At 38.3% G+C, this 17,791-nt stretch overlaps 5 protein-coding genes across 5 annotated transcripts; 2 read left to right on the top strand and 3 right to left on the bottom strand.

The window, feature by feature from the left end:
- Positions 1-58: 58 nt before the first annotated feature.
- BRR2 (ATP-dependent RNA helicase BRR2) lies at positions 59-6,490 on the top strand (the record flags this gene model as incomplete). The annotated part of the gene is made up of 1 exon (XM_022818792.1): positions 59-6,490. One exon carries the CDS (start codon positions 59-61, stop codon positions 6,488-6,490), a length of 6,432 nt encoding a protein of 2,143 aa, XP_022675424.1.
- An 86-nt stretch (positions 6,491-6,576) lies between these two features.
- RAD3 (TFIIH/NER complex ATP-dependent 5'-3' DNA helicase subunit RAD3) lies at positions 6,577-8,913 on the bottom strand (the record flags this gene model as incomplete). The annotated part of the gene is made up of 1 exon (XM_022818793.1): positions 6,577-8,913. The coding sequence occupies one exon, from the start codon at positions 8,911-8,913 to the stop codon at positions 6,577-6,579; it is 2,337 nt and encodes a 778-aa protein (XP_022675425.1).
- A 321-nt stretch (positions 8,914-9,234) lies between these two features.
- ADK2 (adenylate kinase ADK2) lies at positions 9,235-9,918 on the bottom strand (the record flags this gene model as incomplete). The annotated part of the gene is made up of 1 exon (XM_022818794.1): positions 9,235-9,918. The coding sequence occupies one exon, from the start codon at positions 9,916-9,918 to the stop codon at positions 9,235-9,237; it is 684 nt and encodes a 227-aa protein (XP_022675426.1).
- A 569-nt stretch (positions 9,919-10,487) lies between these two features.
- Positions 10,488-14,069, top strand: MSH6 (mismatch repair ATPase MSH6; the record flags this gene model as incomplete). Its single annotated transcript, XM_022818796.1, has 1 exon — positions 10,488-14,069. The coding sequence occupies one exon, from the start codon at positions 10,488-10,490 to the stop codon at positions 14,067-14,069; it is 3,582 nt and encodes a 1,193-aa protein (XP_022675427.1).
- Positions 14,070-14,412: 343 nt separating this feature from the next.
- Positions 14,413-16,920, bottom strand: RPH1 (DNA damage-responsive transcriptional repressor RPH1; the record flags this gene model as incomplete). The annotated part of the gene is made up of 1 exon (XM_022818797.1): positions 14,413-16,920. The coding sequence occupies one exon, from the start codon at positions 16,918-16,920 to the stop codon at positions 14,413-14,415; it is 2,508 nt and encodes an 835-aa protein (XP_022675428.1).
- Between the last annotated feature and the right edge of the window lie 871 nt (positions 16,921-17,791).

Raw genomic sequence — 17,791 nt, forward strand, 5'->3', positions numbered from 1 at the left:
AGCGAGTCCAAGCCCGTTCAAGAACAAATACAAACACCAAATAATACTATAACAAATAATGGATGAGGCAGAGAAGGAAAGGCAGAGAAAGATCAAGGAAATCTATCGTTATGATGGAATGTCGAACCAGGTTCTTCGAGTAGATAGAGATTTGATAGAGAACAAGACCGATATACAACATGACGCGGCAATATCGCAACCAAAATCGATGTCTGGTAAAATCGATTTGAAAGAGATGGGCTCGGCTGTGAGGAATGCCGAGCTTGATGAAGAAGAACGTTCTGCTGCTGAAAAAGAATTTCAAAAACGTTTAAACAGCTCATCGCAGGATAATAGTTTAAGGTCAAGACCAGTAATACAAAAGAAATCACTTCTTGATGATATCTCACAGCTGAATTACTTACCCACAGATGATTATAATAGCGATATATATGACCAGATTGTATTAATTTGCTCCCAACTACTCGGAGATGACATTCCACATTCCATTTTAGCAGATGCAGCAGATCTCATTATAGTGACGTTGAAAACGGACGAGAACGTCGAGTTGGAAAACAAAAGGTCAAAGATAGAAGACGCATTGGGTGTGAAAATAGATGACAGTACCTTTAATCCGTTGTTAAAACTAACAGGTAGTATATCGGATTATGGAACAGATATTAACGGAAGCGCAGTAAATGGGGATGATGTAGATGAAGAAGGCGAAGAAGAAGATGAAAAGGAAAAAAATACGTTACTAGAAGAAGTTGAAGAAGAGGAAGAAGAAGAGGTTGAGAGCGGAGAACACAATGATTCAAACGATATTATTTCTGGCAATTTGCAAAACGATATCATGAATAACACGGAAACGATAGACTTAGAGGTTGTTCAAGCAGACCAGGAAGTTGTAACAATAAACAATGTGGATGAATTTTTCCTACAGCGAAAATTGAGAGCCCATTTTAAAAATCTGGAAGAGACTAAGGTCCAAGAGATGACTAACAGCATATATTCAGCATTATCAATGCAAAAAGACAATTCGGACTTAGAGCAAAACCTATTGGATATTTTAGGTTCAAAAGAAAAGGGTTTTGCGCACTTTATCATATCAAACAAGGACACTTTATACTGGGGTCACATCTTGAATACCTCGGATGGTAACGGTATCAACAAGGCTTTAGAAGACATGGAGAATAATAATTTATCCGAACTTGTCGAAGCTTACAATAGAGGTTCAAAAACAAAGAAGAGATCCTTGGACGAAGGAGAAGAGCTTTCTTCAAAAAGAACAAAAATAATAATGGAAGATAAGAAAAACTTTATAGACCTTGAAAACTTCGAACTCTCCCAGGATATTCAAAATCTAAGCAAGATCAAAATCAAACTACCGGAGAACTCTTTTAAAAGAGTCAAAAATGGCTATGAAGAAATACATGTTGCTCCACCAGAAAAAGTAGATGATGACTTCCCTCTTGTAAAAATTGAAAGTCTTCCAAAATGGGCACGAACTGCGTTTCCCAGCTCTGAAACATCATCTTTAAACCGTATACAATCAGAAGTTTATCCTACTGCATTCCAAACTGATGCTAATATTTTGTTATGTGCTCCAACAGGTGCAGGTAAAACTAATGTAGCCATGCTTACCATTTTACGTGCCATGTCACACTATTACAAAGAAGAGAAGAATACTTTTGATCTCAAAAGTTTTAAAGTCGTCTATATTGCACCATTAAAGGCATTGGTACAAGAACAGGTTAGAGAATTTCAAAGAAGACTTCATCACTTTGGTATCAATGTTGCAGAACTTACCGGTGACTCTAACCTTTCTAAACAACAGATTGCAGAAACTCAGGTATTAGTTGCTACTCCAGAAAAGTGGGATATTATCACCAGGAAATCTACTGATACAAGTTTTCATAAGCTAGTCCGTTTGATTATAATTGACGAAGTCCATCTATTGCATGACGAAAGAGGTCCTGTTATTGAATCAATCGTTGCAAGAGTTTTGCGCGACAGGTCTGTTGATTCACCAGCACGACTTGTGGCGTTATCAGCCACTTTACCTAATTATATGGACGTGGCAAAATTCTTAAAGGTTCCTGCTGAGGGTATGTTTTACTTCGACTCCTCATTCAGACCATGTCCATTAGCGCAGCAATTTTGCGGAATAACAGAAAAGAGTATTTTGAAGAAAAAGAACGCCATGAACCAGGCTTGCTATGACAAGGTACTGGAGGCTACAAAAGAAGGTCACCAAGTTATAGTATTTGTTCACTCTAGAAAGGATACTGCAAGAACTGCAAGATGGTTGCTACAGAAACTTACAGAAGATGATAAGCTCTCAGAATTCTGTAATCAAGATAAGGGATCTGTCGAAATTCTAAAAACTGAATCAAATAATGTTTCAGATACAGCACTAGCTGAACTTTTGTGTTCTGGCTTGGGAATCCACCACGCCGGTTTATCCAAGGATGACAGATCTCTTTCTGAAGATCTATTTGCCGATGGCCTTTTAAAAGTTCTTGTTTCTACTGCAACATTAGCATGGGGTGTTAATCTTCCTGCTCATACCGTAATAATAAAGGGCACAGAAATATATTCACCTGAAAAAGGGGATTGGACAATGCTCCCTCCCCAGGATATACTTCAAATGTTAGGTAGAGCTGGTAGACCTAGGTACGATGTGAATGGTGAAGGTATTATAATCACAAATCAGTCAGATGTCAAATATTATTTGGCGGTATTGAATCAACAGCTTCCTATTGAATCTCAGATGATAAAAAGAGTCATTGACTGTCTCAATGCTGAGGTAGTGTTAGGAAATATATCAACGATAGAAGAGGCTACAGATTGGTTGAAATACTCTTATTTATCTACAAGAATGTCACAATCACCCGATGTATACAATATAAACGGAAACTCTGATTCACTAAAGTCTGATATAGTGAAATTTCAGCACAACATCGTTTATTCTGCTTTAAAGTTACTTCAGAAGCACAATCTTTTGCGTCACAATGAAATTAATGGAAACATAGAAGCAACTGAATTGGGTAAAATTGCTTCCCACTTTTACATCAGTTACTCATCAATTGCTATGTATAATCGTGAACTAGGAAAGAATAGTACTTTGATTGATGTTTTGAGAATATTTGCAATGTCTGAAGAATTCAAGCACATGTCTGTTCGTTCGGAGGAAAAGCCCGAGTTAGAAAAACTTCTTGACCGTTGCCCAATCCCAATCAAAGAAAAGGCAACAGATCCTTTAGCAAAATCCAACATATTGCTTCAAGTTTATATTTCGAAATTGAAGTTAGAAGGCTTTGCATTGAACGCAGATATGATATATATATCTCAAAGTGCAGGAAGACTTTTCAGGGCTCTTTATGAAATATGTTTAAGGAAAGGATGGCCTCGACTCACAAAAATGCTCTTAACGATCTGCAAATGTATAGAGAATAGAATGTGGCCTACAAACTCTCCTTTCAGACAATTCAAAAAATGCCCTACCGATATCATTAAGCGTGCTGAAGCATCTGGTTTGCCTTGGATTGATATACTTAACATAAAAACCCCACACGAAGCTGGTGAAGTACTTAGAGCTCCACAATTCGGAAAAGTCGCCTTTGATCTCATCCAACGTTTTCCTAAGATCGAAATTAGTTGCAATATGCAACCTATTACCAATTCTTTAATTCAGTTTGAACTTGAAATCATACCTTCATGGCTGTGGGATTTTAGTGTTTCAGGCTCATTAGAACCCTTCCTCGTTCTTGTTGAAGATACAGATGGTGAGGAAATCCTATACCAAGATAACATACGGGTCACCAAGGATAATATCAACTCATCAATTTATCTAGAGTTTGTCATATTCTTGAAAAAGTCAATGCTACCTCCAAACTACTTTGTATCCGTGATTTCTGAGAAATGGCTAAATTGCGAGTATAAAATCCCGATTATTTTTGACACAATGAAACTTCCCAAACAATTTCCCGCTCCATTATTATCGAATGGCACTCCACTAAGAGAAGTGAAAGATCTCCAAGTAGATGAATTCTCTAATCTCTATAAGTTTCGATTTTTCAACCGAATCCAGAGTATGGTATTTGATACCCTGTATCATGATACCGAAAGTACGTTAATCTGTGCCCCCAAAGACTCAGGAAAAACAACAATGATAGAGTTGGCTTTATTGAATCATTGGAGAAAAGGTAGAGGCCGTGCTCTTTATATCTGTCCATCCAAAGATAAGGTAGAAGAATTAACGAAGAATTGGAAGAAACGATTCTCGCATATAGCAGGAGGGAAAATTATCAATTGCCTATCAGAAAATCTTCAGCAGAATGTTAAAACTCTAGCCCAGTCACATCTAGTGCTTGCAACCCCTGAGGAATTCAACTATATTTCTCGTAGATGGCCACAGAGAAAAAATATCAAATCGATCGAACTAGCAATATTCGATGATATTCACGAAATTGGTAATGGAATAAAAGGAGCCATTTATGAAATTGTTATTACGAGAATGGTATTTATTTCGACACAATTGGAGCAACAATTGCGAGTTGTTGCTTTGGGAGCTTCGCTTGCAAATGCCAAAGATCTTGGTGAGTGGATTGGTGTTAAAAAGGCAAATGTGTTTAACTTTGCAGCTAGAGACAGGCAGATTCCATTGAAAGTTGAAATAGAAACCAGTAACTCTAATGAGAATCCATCTAGTAATCGCAAAGTTCTCGTTGACAGTATTAAGACAATTTCTTCAAGCCCTGTATCTGATATTACTACCACAATTTTTGTTGCTGATAGAAACCAATGTCTAAGTGTATCTACGGAGTTAATTAAGATCTCTACTTCAGCAGCGATAGATCTACTCAGAACTGATATGGATAGTATATCTGCATATCTAAACAGACTACAAGGTTCACATATCGCAGCCTTTCTTCAAAAAGGTGTAGGAGTTCTTTACGAAGGAATGTCATCATCTGATAGAAGAATCATCCAGAAACTTCATGATTACAACGTACTTTCGCTTTTAGTATGTAGCAGGCAATGTTGTGCTGAAGCTCCTGTATCGAACAATATTGTTATCGCAACCACTAATTATTTCGAGGGTAAAGAGAACCGATACATCGACTATTCGATAAATTCAATTCTTGATATGGTAGGAGCTTTAAAAGAACCGTCTGACGGAAGCCCTTCTCATGTCAAGTTAGTAACGACCAGTCAACGGAAAGATTTCTATAAAAAGTTTCTGTTAGAGGGATTACCTATTGAAAGTTTTGTTCCTTTTCAAATTGTCGAACTTCTTTCCAGTGAGATAGCCAATGAAACTCTTGAAACAAAGCAAGACTGCATAGATTTATTGACATACACATACCTTTATCGAAGAATCCATGCCAATCCAAGCTTTTATGGAGTTAAGGAAGTAAATTCAGAAGGTATCTCTTTGTATTTGACAGAATTAGTTGAAGAAGCAGTCAATCTAATGAGCGAATCCGATCTTCTGACTATTAATGAAGTGAATGAAAAAGCGGATGATGTTGAGGAAAAGATATATCCAACTAATGCATGCATAATTTCAGGATATCATAATGTGTACTATGAGTCAATGTGTCAGTTCAGCAAAAGTGCTTCGGGATCCTTGCGGCTACGTGATTTGCTGGAGTTACTAGCTTCCAGTTTTGAATTTCAATCTTTACCAATTAGAGCAAATGATATACCAACATTAAAAAAATTATACGAACTTGCTCCTTTAAAGTTATCCTCAGAGCTTGACACAAGATCTACTAAGACGAAGGTTTTCATTTTATTACAGGCCTATTTCTCGGGCTTACGTTTACCTCCTGATTTGTCATATGATACAACTAATATCCTAAAAGTAGCGCCAGCCTTAGCAAGCGCAATGGTGGACGTTTTATCTGCCAATGGGCTCTTGAACGCAACAGTGGCGATGGATCTCAGTCAAATGATAGTACAGGGTGTCTGGGATACAGATTCACCCCTAAAGCAAATACCATTTTTCAATGAAGAGATATTACAAAAATGTAAAGAATTCGGGGTCCAAACAGTTTATGATGTTATGTCTCTAGAAGATGAGGAAAGGGAAAATATTTTAACTTTGCCAGAGCCTGAATTGAATAAGGTGGCTGAATTTGTGAATAATTATCCAAATATAGAAATAAACTGTGATTTTGATAATACGAATCCATTAAAACCTTCCGAATCTAGGATCTTGGCAGTTACAGTTACCAGAGATGAAGATCCAGAGACTCTTGATGTCGTATCAAAATCATTACCTTATAAGAAACCAGAAAGTTGGTGGCTTTTCGTGGGTGATAAAAAAACGAGTCATATATACAGCATTAAAAAGGTGACTTTAGGAAAGATTTCTCAGAAATTTGAGTTAGAAATTGAATTAGAAGAAGTTGGTAGTTATGAACTTACATTATGGTGCGTTTGTGATTCGTATTTGGATGTAGATAAAGAGCTATCATTCAATGTCACAGTTTCAACTTGATGTCTCCATGTATTGATTGTTTTCAAAATTTTATAGATTTCTGAAACTATTTTCCATTACAAATGTATTATATACTTAGTATTTGATTAATCCTTCATTTCGATGTCTCCATCATTGTCTTTCTGCTCCTCCTCATCGGGCTCAGTAAATCCATTATGTTGCTTCTTTTTTTGGTTTTCTTGATGTTCAAGTAACTGAGCATAACTCCACACCGACACACCCTCTTGATCTTTAGGGTCGGTGGGTTGTGCCATAGTTCTCAAGAATTGTTTCGTGTTTGCTATTGCCATATCTGTAGACAAATTCATATCAGCATCAGACAAACCTTGAGAAATCCATTTTGGTAATTGATTTTTCTTTCTAGCAAACCTTCTGTCAGCTAAGACCATTACACCATAATCATCTTTACCACGTAAAACTCTACCTAAACATTGAGCTGCGTGTCTCATGGCATCAAATGACAAGAAGTCATTTTCTCTTATTTGATAATTCTCACGTAAAAACTCTAACCTTGCCTTCAATATTCTAGATTCTGTGTATTGAAATGGGATACCAATCATAAGGACTGTTCTTCCATAATGATGGTCGAAATCGATACCTTCTGAAACTTTACCACGAGCAACAGACAAAAGAATTGCTCCCCTCCCATTAGAGCATGCTTTACGGTATGTTTCTAATGCCAATGCAGTTTCTTGTGCGTCTGGGGTTTCAACTAATAAAAGTTTGTATTTCCATACCTCGTCAAGAATACCCATTGTTTGCCACATCGTGATAATAGATTCCATATATAAATATGAGGGGAAAAACACAACCATCCCATCTGGAGTAATCTTAGCAAATTCTAATAACATAGAACCGTAGTTACGTACAATGGAAGGATCGTTTCTAATTTCGAATCTAGATGATATTGCAACTTGATCAGAACCTTTTGTTAAAATCATTGGTAAGAACGATTTTTTGGCCAAAGTCATAGAATATGACTGTTGCAGAACCGTGTCAAAATTTAACATTTTTGGATACATATCAAGCGGAGAAATGGTACCTGATGTAATAATAACGGATGAGAATCTCTCAAAGATCGGCTTGATTGCAATTGAAGCATCAAGACAAGTGAATCTGACAATTGGATTTGGAACTGCAGCATTTTCTATTTCATATGGTTCGATAATCAAAAGGAACCCATCTTCATATGTTGAAATCAAAGTAGCAAATGTTGCTATGTCTTTGAGAGCGTTAAACTCTTCCACTTCGTCTACTTCCAAAGTCCGGACCAATAGAGATAATCTCTCTGAGCAGAATCGTAATGGTTTTTTTTCTATGAATGTCAACTGTTTAAGATGAAGGAGGAAAGAGTTTGGTGTCTCCGATATGACATGCAAAACCTTCATTCTTGTTTTGAGGTATTCAATAAATCTTTTCAAAAATGAAATAAAATGTGTTGCCCTTCTTATATTACCTGGAATGGCTTCTTTTAATATATCATTTGACAAAACCGGGGTCTCAACTAAGGGTTCTTCTTCTGGCTCTAGAATATCCGATGCTCTGAGGCCCTGAACCAATTTATCGTACTCATCTTGTAATTTTTTAGAGTCCACTTTTTTCATTTCTTCAACCTTCCTATCTAAAGAGTTAGCACCTTTTGTTGCTTTCTTTAACAAATCTTTAGTCAAATCAAGTGAAAGAGACTCGATGCAAACGTTATCAATGTTATGCGCCTCATCAAAGATAACAATTGCATCTTTACTAACTTCTTTGGAGACACGCTCAGCAATCTTTGGGTCTAATAGATAATGGTAAGAGTAAATTATGATGTTACACATCGAAATCATACGACGAACAGTAAAGTATGGACACATTCTCTTTTCCTCACAGATTCTAATAAGCTTCTCAAATGAGTACACTCCCAACGGTAGATAGTCCGCAACGTCATAGTTATACATATTTTCGTGGTAGTCACATAGTTCTATATCCAACTCTGGGTGTTCTTCTTTCTTCTTTCTTGCCTGACCATTTGTCATTCTTCTACATTTTTCATCAACTACGTTACCTTTCCTTTCTTTGCTGACTCGAGGGTGAAGACATAGGTTCTTTCTACTTGTAAGACCCAAACCGCGGAAATCTTCAACATATCCCAATTCCTTAGCTCGATACTCCATCAACGATTCTAGTTCTACCAATGCTTTCTCGATTTCAGACATGGTACGAGAACAATAAATAATCTTTCGGTGTTCAGGATAGTGCATCTGATACGCAACTGTCAATGATAGTAGAGAAACAGTTTTTCCTGTACCAGAAGGCATTTCCAATATACTATTCCCTCCAGCATCTAACGTCTTCTTAATATCACACATGTATTGGTACTGCTCCGGATAAATTTTTGGATATGGGAACAGCACCGGCATATCATCGATGAAGAACTTCATTTTGACTAATCTTCCACGATTCTATATTATACACCACCACTCGAAGTCGTCTTGATCAGCACCCCACTGGTCCTTATTCCTCCAATTCAAAAGAGCTACTTCTTTTCTATTGTCTGTTTGACATATTTAACTTATTAGTAGTTTTTTTCATTGTAGTTAGTAGAAAGATTAATATAATATAATATAATATAATAATGATATATATTATATCAGTTCAAATGCTTCACGCATATATTCAATGCAGAAAAGATACATTACATCAAATACACTCTATATACAAGTAGTTGTGGGGGTCACCATATCTCAAGTGTCCCGATCAATTTAATTGGCAAATTTCTGTAGTATCAAGGATACCAATTTTGGGTAGATAATGTCAGAGCTTTTGCCTGACACCGTAGATAGAATACCCTGCTTCATGTAGTGTTCTTTTAGCGGACCAACTGTTTCAGTGTACTGTTCCAGTCTTTTCTTGAAAACTTCGGCAGTGTCGTCTGGTCTCTTTGTCAATGGCTCCTTGGTGATATCGTCGAGTCCGGGAACCTTCGGTGGGTTGTACTGAAGATTGTACACTCTACCACTTGGAATGTGAACGTAGCGGTTTTCGATACGTTCCAAAATGACTTCATGAGGAACGTCCAGCTCTACAACCAGGTTCAAGCCTGCATCATATTCAGATAATGCCTTGTCCAAAATCGAAGCCTGACCAACAGTACGTGGAAATCCATCCAGCAACCAAGACGCTTCTGGAGACAGCCAATCCCGAGTCTTCAACTCGTCGCAAATAACTCCACTTATTAACGAATCAGGAAGCAATTGACCCTTTGAAATGTACTCCGATGCCTTAGACCCCAAAGGTGTGTGCTGGTCAATCTGTTTACGAAGTAGATCTCCCGAAGAAATGGCTTTGATGCTACCAAATTCCTTCAACAGTTTAGATGTCTGGGTTCCTTTACCAGATCCCGGCGCACCAAGGATCAAAAGTCTCAATGGTCTTAGTACGGACATCCTTTAAACTCCCAACGATATATATCTATATATACACTTCAGTATATTTGGAAATGGTTGATACAATCACTACTTGAATCGCCTTGGGTGGTCGACTCGTTTCAATGCTTAGTTGGTTTATGCACCCAGTAGTGCTTTCTCTTGTTCTTTTGTCCGAAAGGTTTCTCGAAGTGAAAAATTCTTGGCCGGGTAAACGAAGAGAACGCTCTAAACCGTCTTTCCCCCAAAACAATATTTCAGGGCCAGGTTTTTCTTTTCGGGCCCCCAAATATTTCAATTAAAGGTCTTGACGAATATTTTACGTTTCGCGTTTTCGCGTTACCCCTGCAGAGACTGACATCTTTAATATATCTAAGCATCATTGACAGACAATATTAAAACAAGTGAAGTTTAAATATCTTGAATTTCGTTATACACCGCAGGATCCCAAATATTCTGGAGATTCGGTTAGTGTTTGTTGGTTTACTGAGTATCGTGACACTCTGTGATAAAGTCGCTCACTCTAAAGGAGTGTTATTAAAACGTTTCATTGCCATATTCTATTTTGTCAAGCTTAAAATTACTGTTGAATGACCACTGAGACACCAAAGGCAGCGAGCAAAGGACGTAAGATGCCTTCTTCTTCTGGGAAGAAGTATAAACAGGCTACTATCTCTTCGTTTTTCAAGAAACGCGAGAAGCCACAAGAACAACAGGATGTAGAGAAGACGCCTGAGATGAAAACTCCGACTTCGAGTCAAGCACCGAAATCAAAAGAGGTCCAGAGTCATGCTACGGAGGCTTCTCCTTTGAAGAACAAAAGCACAAAGACTATAGAGCAGCTTCCGGAAATAAAGCCGGTGGAGAAACAAGTGGAGACTGTTGTTTCCTCTAGAGGGAGAAAAAGGCAAAACGTTAGTTTAAAAGAAAGTGATGACGAAGATGACAGTGACAATGACATTACGGTGTCCAAGAGAAGCCGGAACAGAAGCTATATTGAGGACAGCGAAGACGAATATAAGCTGGATGAAGCAAGTGCTGATGACGACGACGAGTACGTGGAGGCTGATGTGGTGGAAGACGATTCGTTGAATGCTGATTCGGGAAAAGCTGTTGATGAAGAAGACGATGACGACGATGATGATCTGATCGCACTAGCATCTAGAAAGCCAGTTAAGAAGGCAGTCGTTAATACGACAGTGCGCAAAACACCACAAAGCTTCAAACGGACCTCATTGCCCAATACTCCTGTATCACAGGGAAAACATAACAAGTTCAATAAGACTAACGAAGAAAGATACCAATGGCTAGTCCATGAAAAAGATGCAGAAGGACGCGAACCTTCGGATCCAAATTACGATCCCAGAACATTATATATTCCAAAGGATGCATGGGGTAAGTTTACCCCATTCGAAAAACAATATTGGGAGATCAAGAGCAAAATGTGGGATTGTATATTGTTCTTCAAGAAAGGTAAATTTTTTGAACTATACGAAAAGGACGCCCATTTAGCTCATCATTTGTTTGACTTAAAGCTTGCAGGTGGCGGACGAGCTAATATGCAATTGGCTGGTGTTCCTGAAATGTCTTTTGATTATTGGGCTTCTCAGTTCATTCAATATGGATTTAAGGTTGCGAAAGTTGACCAAAGGGAATCCATGCTTGCTAAAGAAATGAGGGAAGGTTCGAAAGGGATTGTCAAGAGAGAACTACAGTGTGTGTTAACCTCAGGTACACTTACAGATTCAGATATGCTGAAATCAGATCTTGCAACTTATTGTGTTGCAGTAAGGGAAGAGCCAATGTCGTATTATGATCAAGAAATATCTTCAACGCCCAGGCCAGGTAAAATTTTTGGTTTTACTGCAATCGACACGGCTACAGGACATATTGATATATTAGAATTTGAAGATGATGAAGAATGCTCTCAACTAGACACCATAATGTCTCAGTTCAAACCAACAGAAATTGTTTTCGAAAAATCGAATATATCATCACTTGCACAAAAAATTATCAAATACAATGCACAACCATCTGCTATAATAAATCAACGTAACAGTAGAGAGTTTTATGATTTTGAAAAGACATTTGATGAACTTATTACACATGAGTACTTCCCATCTATGGAAAAATGGCCTTCAGTGCTTCGGAGCTATTACGAGACAGGTAAAAAAGTTGGTTTCCATGCATTCGGTGGACTTTTATCTTACTTACAATGGCTTAAGCTGGATAAGTCTCTAATATCTATGGGTCAAGTCGAGGAATATAATCCTACTAAATCACAGACTTGTCTAGCTCTAGATGGTGTTACACTCCAAAATTTAGAAATATTCTCTAACACTTATGATGGATCTGATAAAGGAACACTCTTTAGACTGCTCAACAGGGCCATAACCCCTATGGGTAAAAGAAAGCTAAGGAAATGGGTCATGCATCCGCTTTTAAAGATAGATGAAATCAATGCCAGACTGGATTCCGTTGATCTACTCCTCAATGATATGGAAGTTAGGGATTTGCTAGAAACCGAGCTTCTAAAACTCCCTGACCTTGAAAGAATGCTTTCCCGAGTCCATTCTTGTACATTGAAAATTCAACAATTTAATAAAGTGATAACTGGATTTGAGGATATTAACACTCTTGTAGAACAATTATCATCGTCGTTTACTTTAAAAGGTGCGATTGAACATTATATTAGAGAGATCCCGGAATCACTAGCAAGTGTTATTGAAACTTGGAAGAATGCGTTTGATCGAAAGCTTGCTGTATCAGAAGGAGTTGTGGTACCAAATAGAGGTGTTGAACCAGAATTTGATGAATCATTGGATATCATTAGAGGCATTGAAGATGAGCTTAATGAATATTTACAAAGTTATAAGAAAATGTTAAAATCATCTAATATTCAGTTCAAAGACTCAGGAAAGGAAATATACACCATCGAGGTTCCAATGTCAGCAACAAAGTTCGTTCCTCCAGAATGGACCCAGATGGCGGCAAATAAATCTTTCAAAAGGTATTACTCCCCAGAAGTTCAAAAGTTAGCGAGAAGAATGGCTGAAGCTCGTGAAACACATAAGGTGTTAGAGGATGACTTGAAGAATAGACTATTCAGAAAATTCACCGCACATTACAACACTGTATGGTTCCCTACAATACAAGCGATATCGAATATTGATTGTATCGTGTCTTTGGCAAGAACATCTGAATCACTTGGTTTCCCTGCGTGCCGCCCACAACTTGTGGAAGAAATAGATCCTAAAACGAATGAAAAACTCAATGGCTTCCTGAGATTTAAAGAGTTAAGACATCCATGCTTCAACATGGGTGCCAGTGCAGCCAAAGAGTTTATACCAAATGACATTGCTTTAGGTAAGGACGCTGCTCAGATTGGATTACTAACTGGTGCTAATGCTGCAGGAAAATCAACAGTGCTCAGAATGACATGTGTTGCTGTTATTTTGTCTCAATTAGGTTGTTACGTTCCATGTGAAGAAGCATTGTTAACACCAGTAGACAGAATCATGACACGTTTAGGTGCTAGCGATAATATCATGCAAGGAAAGTCTACTTTCTTTGTTGAACTAAGTGAAACTAAGAAGATTTTAGACCTGGTTACTAATAGATCATTATTGGTTGTTGACGAACTAGGAAGAGGTGGTTCATCTAGCGATGGTTTTGCTATTGCAGAAGCTGTACTACATCATGTGGCTACACATATCCAAAGTTTGGGTTTCTTTGCTACTCACTATGCTGCATTGGGTTCACATTTTGTAAATCATCCTAATGTAGAACCTCTAAAAATGGATATTCTTGTGGATGAGGAATCAAGAAATGTAACATTTTTATACAAACTTGTTCATGGAAAAAGTGATGGTTCCTTTGGTATGCATGTTGCGTCTATGTGTGGAATACCAAAGGCTGTCGTTGACGGGGCGTCTGAAGCAGCTGAAGCAATGGAACATACTTCTAAATTAATAAAGGAAAGAAAAAATTTACATCAAAGTGACGAAGATATTCCGTTAGGTATTGAAAGTGACTTGGTTCGTCTGGTATTTGGTGATGGCCTCAAGAATACGAAAAATGGTTCTGGTGAAGGTGTCAAAATATATGACAACAACATCAAGAAGAATGTCTTGAAGTACATGCTTTCAGTAGTTGAAGGACTCGATGTTTAATAGTAATACGACAATCTGCTAGTTTTTATACTACAGAATTTAATGACCACAAATAAAGTAAATAGAAAACTAAGAGAAATATTTAATTTGTTGGTAAGAAGTAGATGAATAAAGTATAAACAAAGATACGGTTAGTTTTTTACTTTGTTTTTGCCTTAATTTTTCATTGTTTTTTATTTTTCGATTGTTTTTATCATCTGAATATGATACTATCCGATAATCCATATCATAATGATTCCACACAGGTGAATACTTTACCTTCTATCAAATGTCCTTGAGTATAGTTAATTTTGAAGTGTTTTTTTTTTTTAATAATACAAATAGAATCTAAAACAGATATCGTTTAACCACCCGCTTTTGCTGCATCGTCGTTATCAGGCACACAAGGGATTTTTTTGTTCAAGTGTTGCAAAACATGATCACGTCTTTTAAATTTCTTACCACACTTTGGACAGGAGTGCGGTTTCTCTCCCGAATGTACTGATTTTTTGTGTCTAGTGAGGTGATGTCCCGAGGAGAATTGTCTTGAACACTCTTGGCATACATAAACTTTAGAACCATCATCCAAAAACATTATTTCCTCGTCGTTTATTTTAGTTTGAGATAACGATGATGTAGGTGAATCTGGTTCTTGCTTAGCCTTTGCTTGTTTGGCTGATCTCTTTTTGGAAGCCTTCAATTTACTTGGTGAACTAGGTGGCGTTACCGCAGGAGATCTTTCTGCCGTTGAAACTTGGTTCAAAGTACTTGTTTGACTAGATTGGTAAGGGTGTGGGACTGGTGCCATCATAGGATTAGATGTACCATATAAACCACTCAGAGACACAGGCGACCTGGACGACTCTCTGGATATATTAAGTGTGACTCTGTTAGGAGACTGTATCCTTTTAATGAACGGCAGTTGAGAATTAGAACCAAAACTTCCCAAAGGAGATTTGGTGTTTCCAGCTTGTCCGTAAGATAGAACGTTAGAGTTGTAAGAAGGTCTTGGTGATAAAATGGAATCTTGTAATATTGGTGAGTATGGTCTTGGGTTTGATATGTTAAGTGGTGGAAGTTGGTTGAATGATGGCGAGGAGTTTGCCATGGATGCTAATGATAATGCAATCAAATTATCTTCATGATCATGCGCAGGGGAAAAAAATGAGGTGTCAGATGGTGACATTTGGACAGGAGGCGCAGGCATGGGGTTTTGAGTTGGCGGATAAATTGCCTGTTGTTGAGCCATAGACAAAGGCATGAACTGCGATTGCTTTTTTTTGAATTTCAGAGTAGGATCTTCCAGCGTTGGTTCAACTATATGGGACAAATCCATCATTCTAGACAGGAGTGGGGAAGAAACCCTAGATATTGATGAGCCATTATTAAACGCACCGTCCCTTTTACTTCCTGTCCCATACATCCACGTCTTTTGGCTGTTAGGGGTTCCTGATCTAATTGAATTATTGCCGTTCAAACCATCTAAAGTTGGTTTGTCTTCCAATGCATCTGTTTGCGATTTAGCCAAAAAGTCAGGAGTTGATTTTGCAGAGTCTAGAAGTTTATTGGTTTCTGAGCCAATCTTGATCTTTTTCAAAGGCGGGTTTTCTTCCTTTGCCTCTTCCTGAGTTTTCTCGCTATCCTCCTCTTCTTTCACTTTACCATTCTCGAGTTTCTTCTCCTTTGCGTTGAGATAGTTTGCCTTTAGTTTTTCAACATTAATTCCAACCGCATCATCTATACACATACACTTTTTAGCCTTTGCTCCAATATCCAGCCACGACTGTAGTGCGAAATTCACTGACTCTGCCATGTTATATCCGTAATTAAAGCCAGCATGGTATCCGTAAGGATATGTCACAATGAATTCTTGCTGACGATGTACGATATGATTGCATCGTATACCATTACTTTGGAGTAATTTAGGACTTACGAGGAACATCTTGTGGCGAAGAAATTCGGAACAGTTTTTAGACTCCTCTGGGAATAGTTCTTTCATGAAGTTGTAGAACTTCTCCGAATCCTCTTGCGGAATGCTGTACCATTGTTTTGGTGCTCCGAAATGGATATAGTTTATCGAGTATAGATCTTGATCCTCGAGATGCCATGCAAAGGAAGCTTTCCACAAACCCGCGTAGAGATATGACTCGTTCACGCCAGGAACCTTTTCATCCAAGTAATTTAGGATGCTTGGTAAGGACGAAACGTTCCAATCCTTGACCGAGTCTTCGAAAAGAGAACCCAGGCTATCAGCACCGTACATTGGCTCTGTGAAATTTAGAGTTTTCCAGTAATAGTTCTCCAAGAACTCGATCCGCTGTTCATCGTCAAACTGTTCTAGATTGTCACAGTTGAAATGCTCTCTAAAGGACTCGAAATCCTGCAGTGTGAAGGAGTCCAGGCTCTTCGACCTCATCTTATTGCTGGTGTGTTCTTCGGACGGTTGCTGCGACTTTTCAGCAGCAGTGGCATCACCAGCCGTGGCCCCACCAGCCGTGGTTGGACCCTCGGTGCTGCCAGAGGTCTTGGCCGAATGACGGCCTTCCGGCAGCTTGTAATCCTGCGATAAATGCTTCCACTGTATGATGTTGTACGACTTCGGTTTCTCGACGTTCTGCACCATGAACACACCTTTAGAACCGCTGATATGCTGCTGGATCGGAGTCTTGATCCGAATTTTCTGAAGCGTCTCCGCAGATGGCGGATACTGCACCTCGTCCAACCACTCCTTCGGTGGAATAATCTTTATGATCCCTGACTTCAGCCCATACTTGTCTACTTCCGTCATGAACTTGTAAAAATCCTGAAACGTCGCATGATCTGGCTTGAAAACAGGCACTGAGCCCTCGTAATGGTCCGGAACATACGCCATACTGGTTCACAATGTATCAGTGATGCCTCTCTCCAGCTCCAGCTTCGAAGCAAATTTTATTTCTAAAAAGAAAAAGGGGAACCAACGTATAAGCAAATGAACAAAAATGAATCACCTACCTATCCCACTTGACGCTTCTCCTTCAAATCAAATAAAATAAAATAAAATACTACAACTATAACGCCCTCTTCCTGAGATGAAAACCTTGCCAAGCGATGCTGTTCCTATTACACTCGCTTTCTCTCTCTCTCTTTTCCAAACTGTCAAAAAGCTAAAGCTTGATATAAAAAAAAAGGGTTTGGTCTTTTCAAAACCTTCAAGATGAGATGACCTTAAAAATTTCTTTCTTTTCAAAAACAAAAAAAAAAAAAAAAATGCAACTGCTCTCTCTATAAGAGACCTTCCTAAACCCAGTACAAAAACTCGAAACAAGAGCTCGCCTCTACTGTTTGTTCATAAATTTTTCAAACGTGCTGACAACCACTTGTGATGTACACTCCACATTCGCTTTTTTTTCACTTATTCTGTGATATAGTTGAATGGAAAAAAAGTCTATTTCTTCAGGTACTTTTAACGAAAAACCCCCAAAACAGTTTCAATTCTTGATTTTTTTTCCGACTCTTTTTTTTTTTTCAAGAAAACCTGGGAAGAAAAAAAATGCGTTAAAGAATGGAGTAGCTGGGGAAAAGAAGAAAAAAGAAATGGGCATATGTGATGTACGGCGTGTGGTCACGTGGGATATTCATACCGACACCGAACGAAGCATATACACATCTACATTCATTCATACATACGTACATACACGCGTCTAGTGGTGTGGGCTGCTGGCTGTGCCCTCGCTGTGCCCGCGCTGTGCTGTTTTGTTCCCCTT

Source organism: Kluyveromyces marxianus, chromosome 3 (assembly GCF_001417885.1).
Source record: "Kluyveromyces marxianus DMKU3-1042 DNA, complete genome, chromosome 3".
In the NCBI taxonomy this organism is placed as follows: domain Eukaryota; kingdom Fungi; phylum Ascomycota; class Saccharomycetes; order Saccharomycetales; family Saccharomycetaceae; genus Kluyveromyces; species Kluyveromyces marxianus.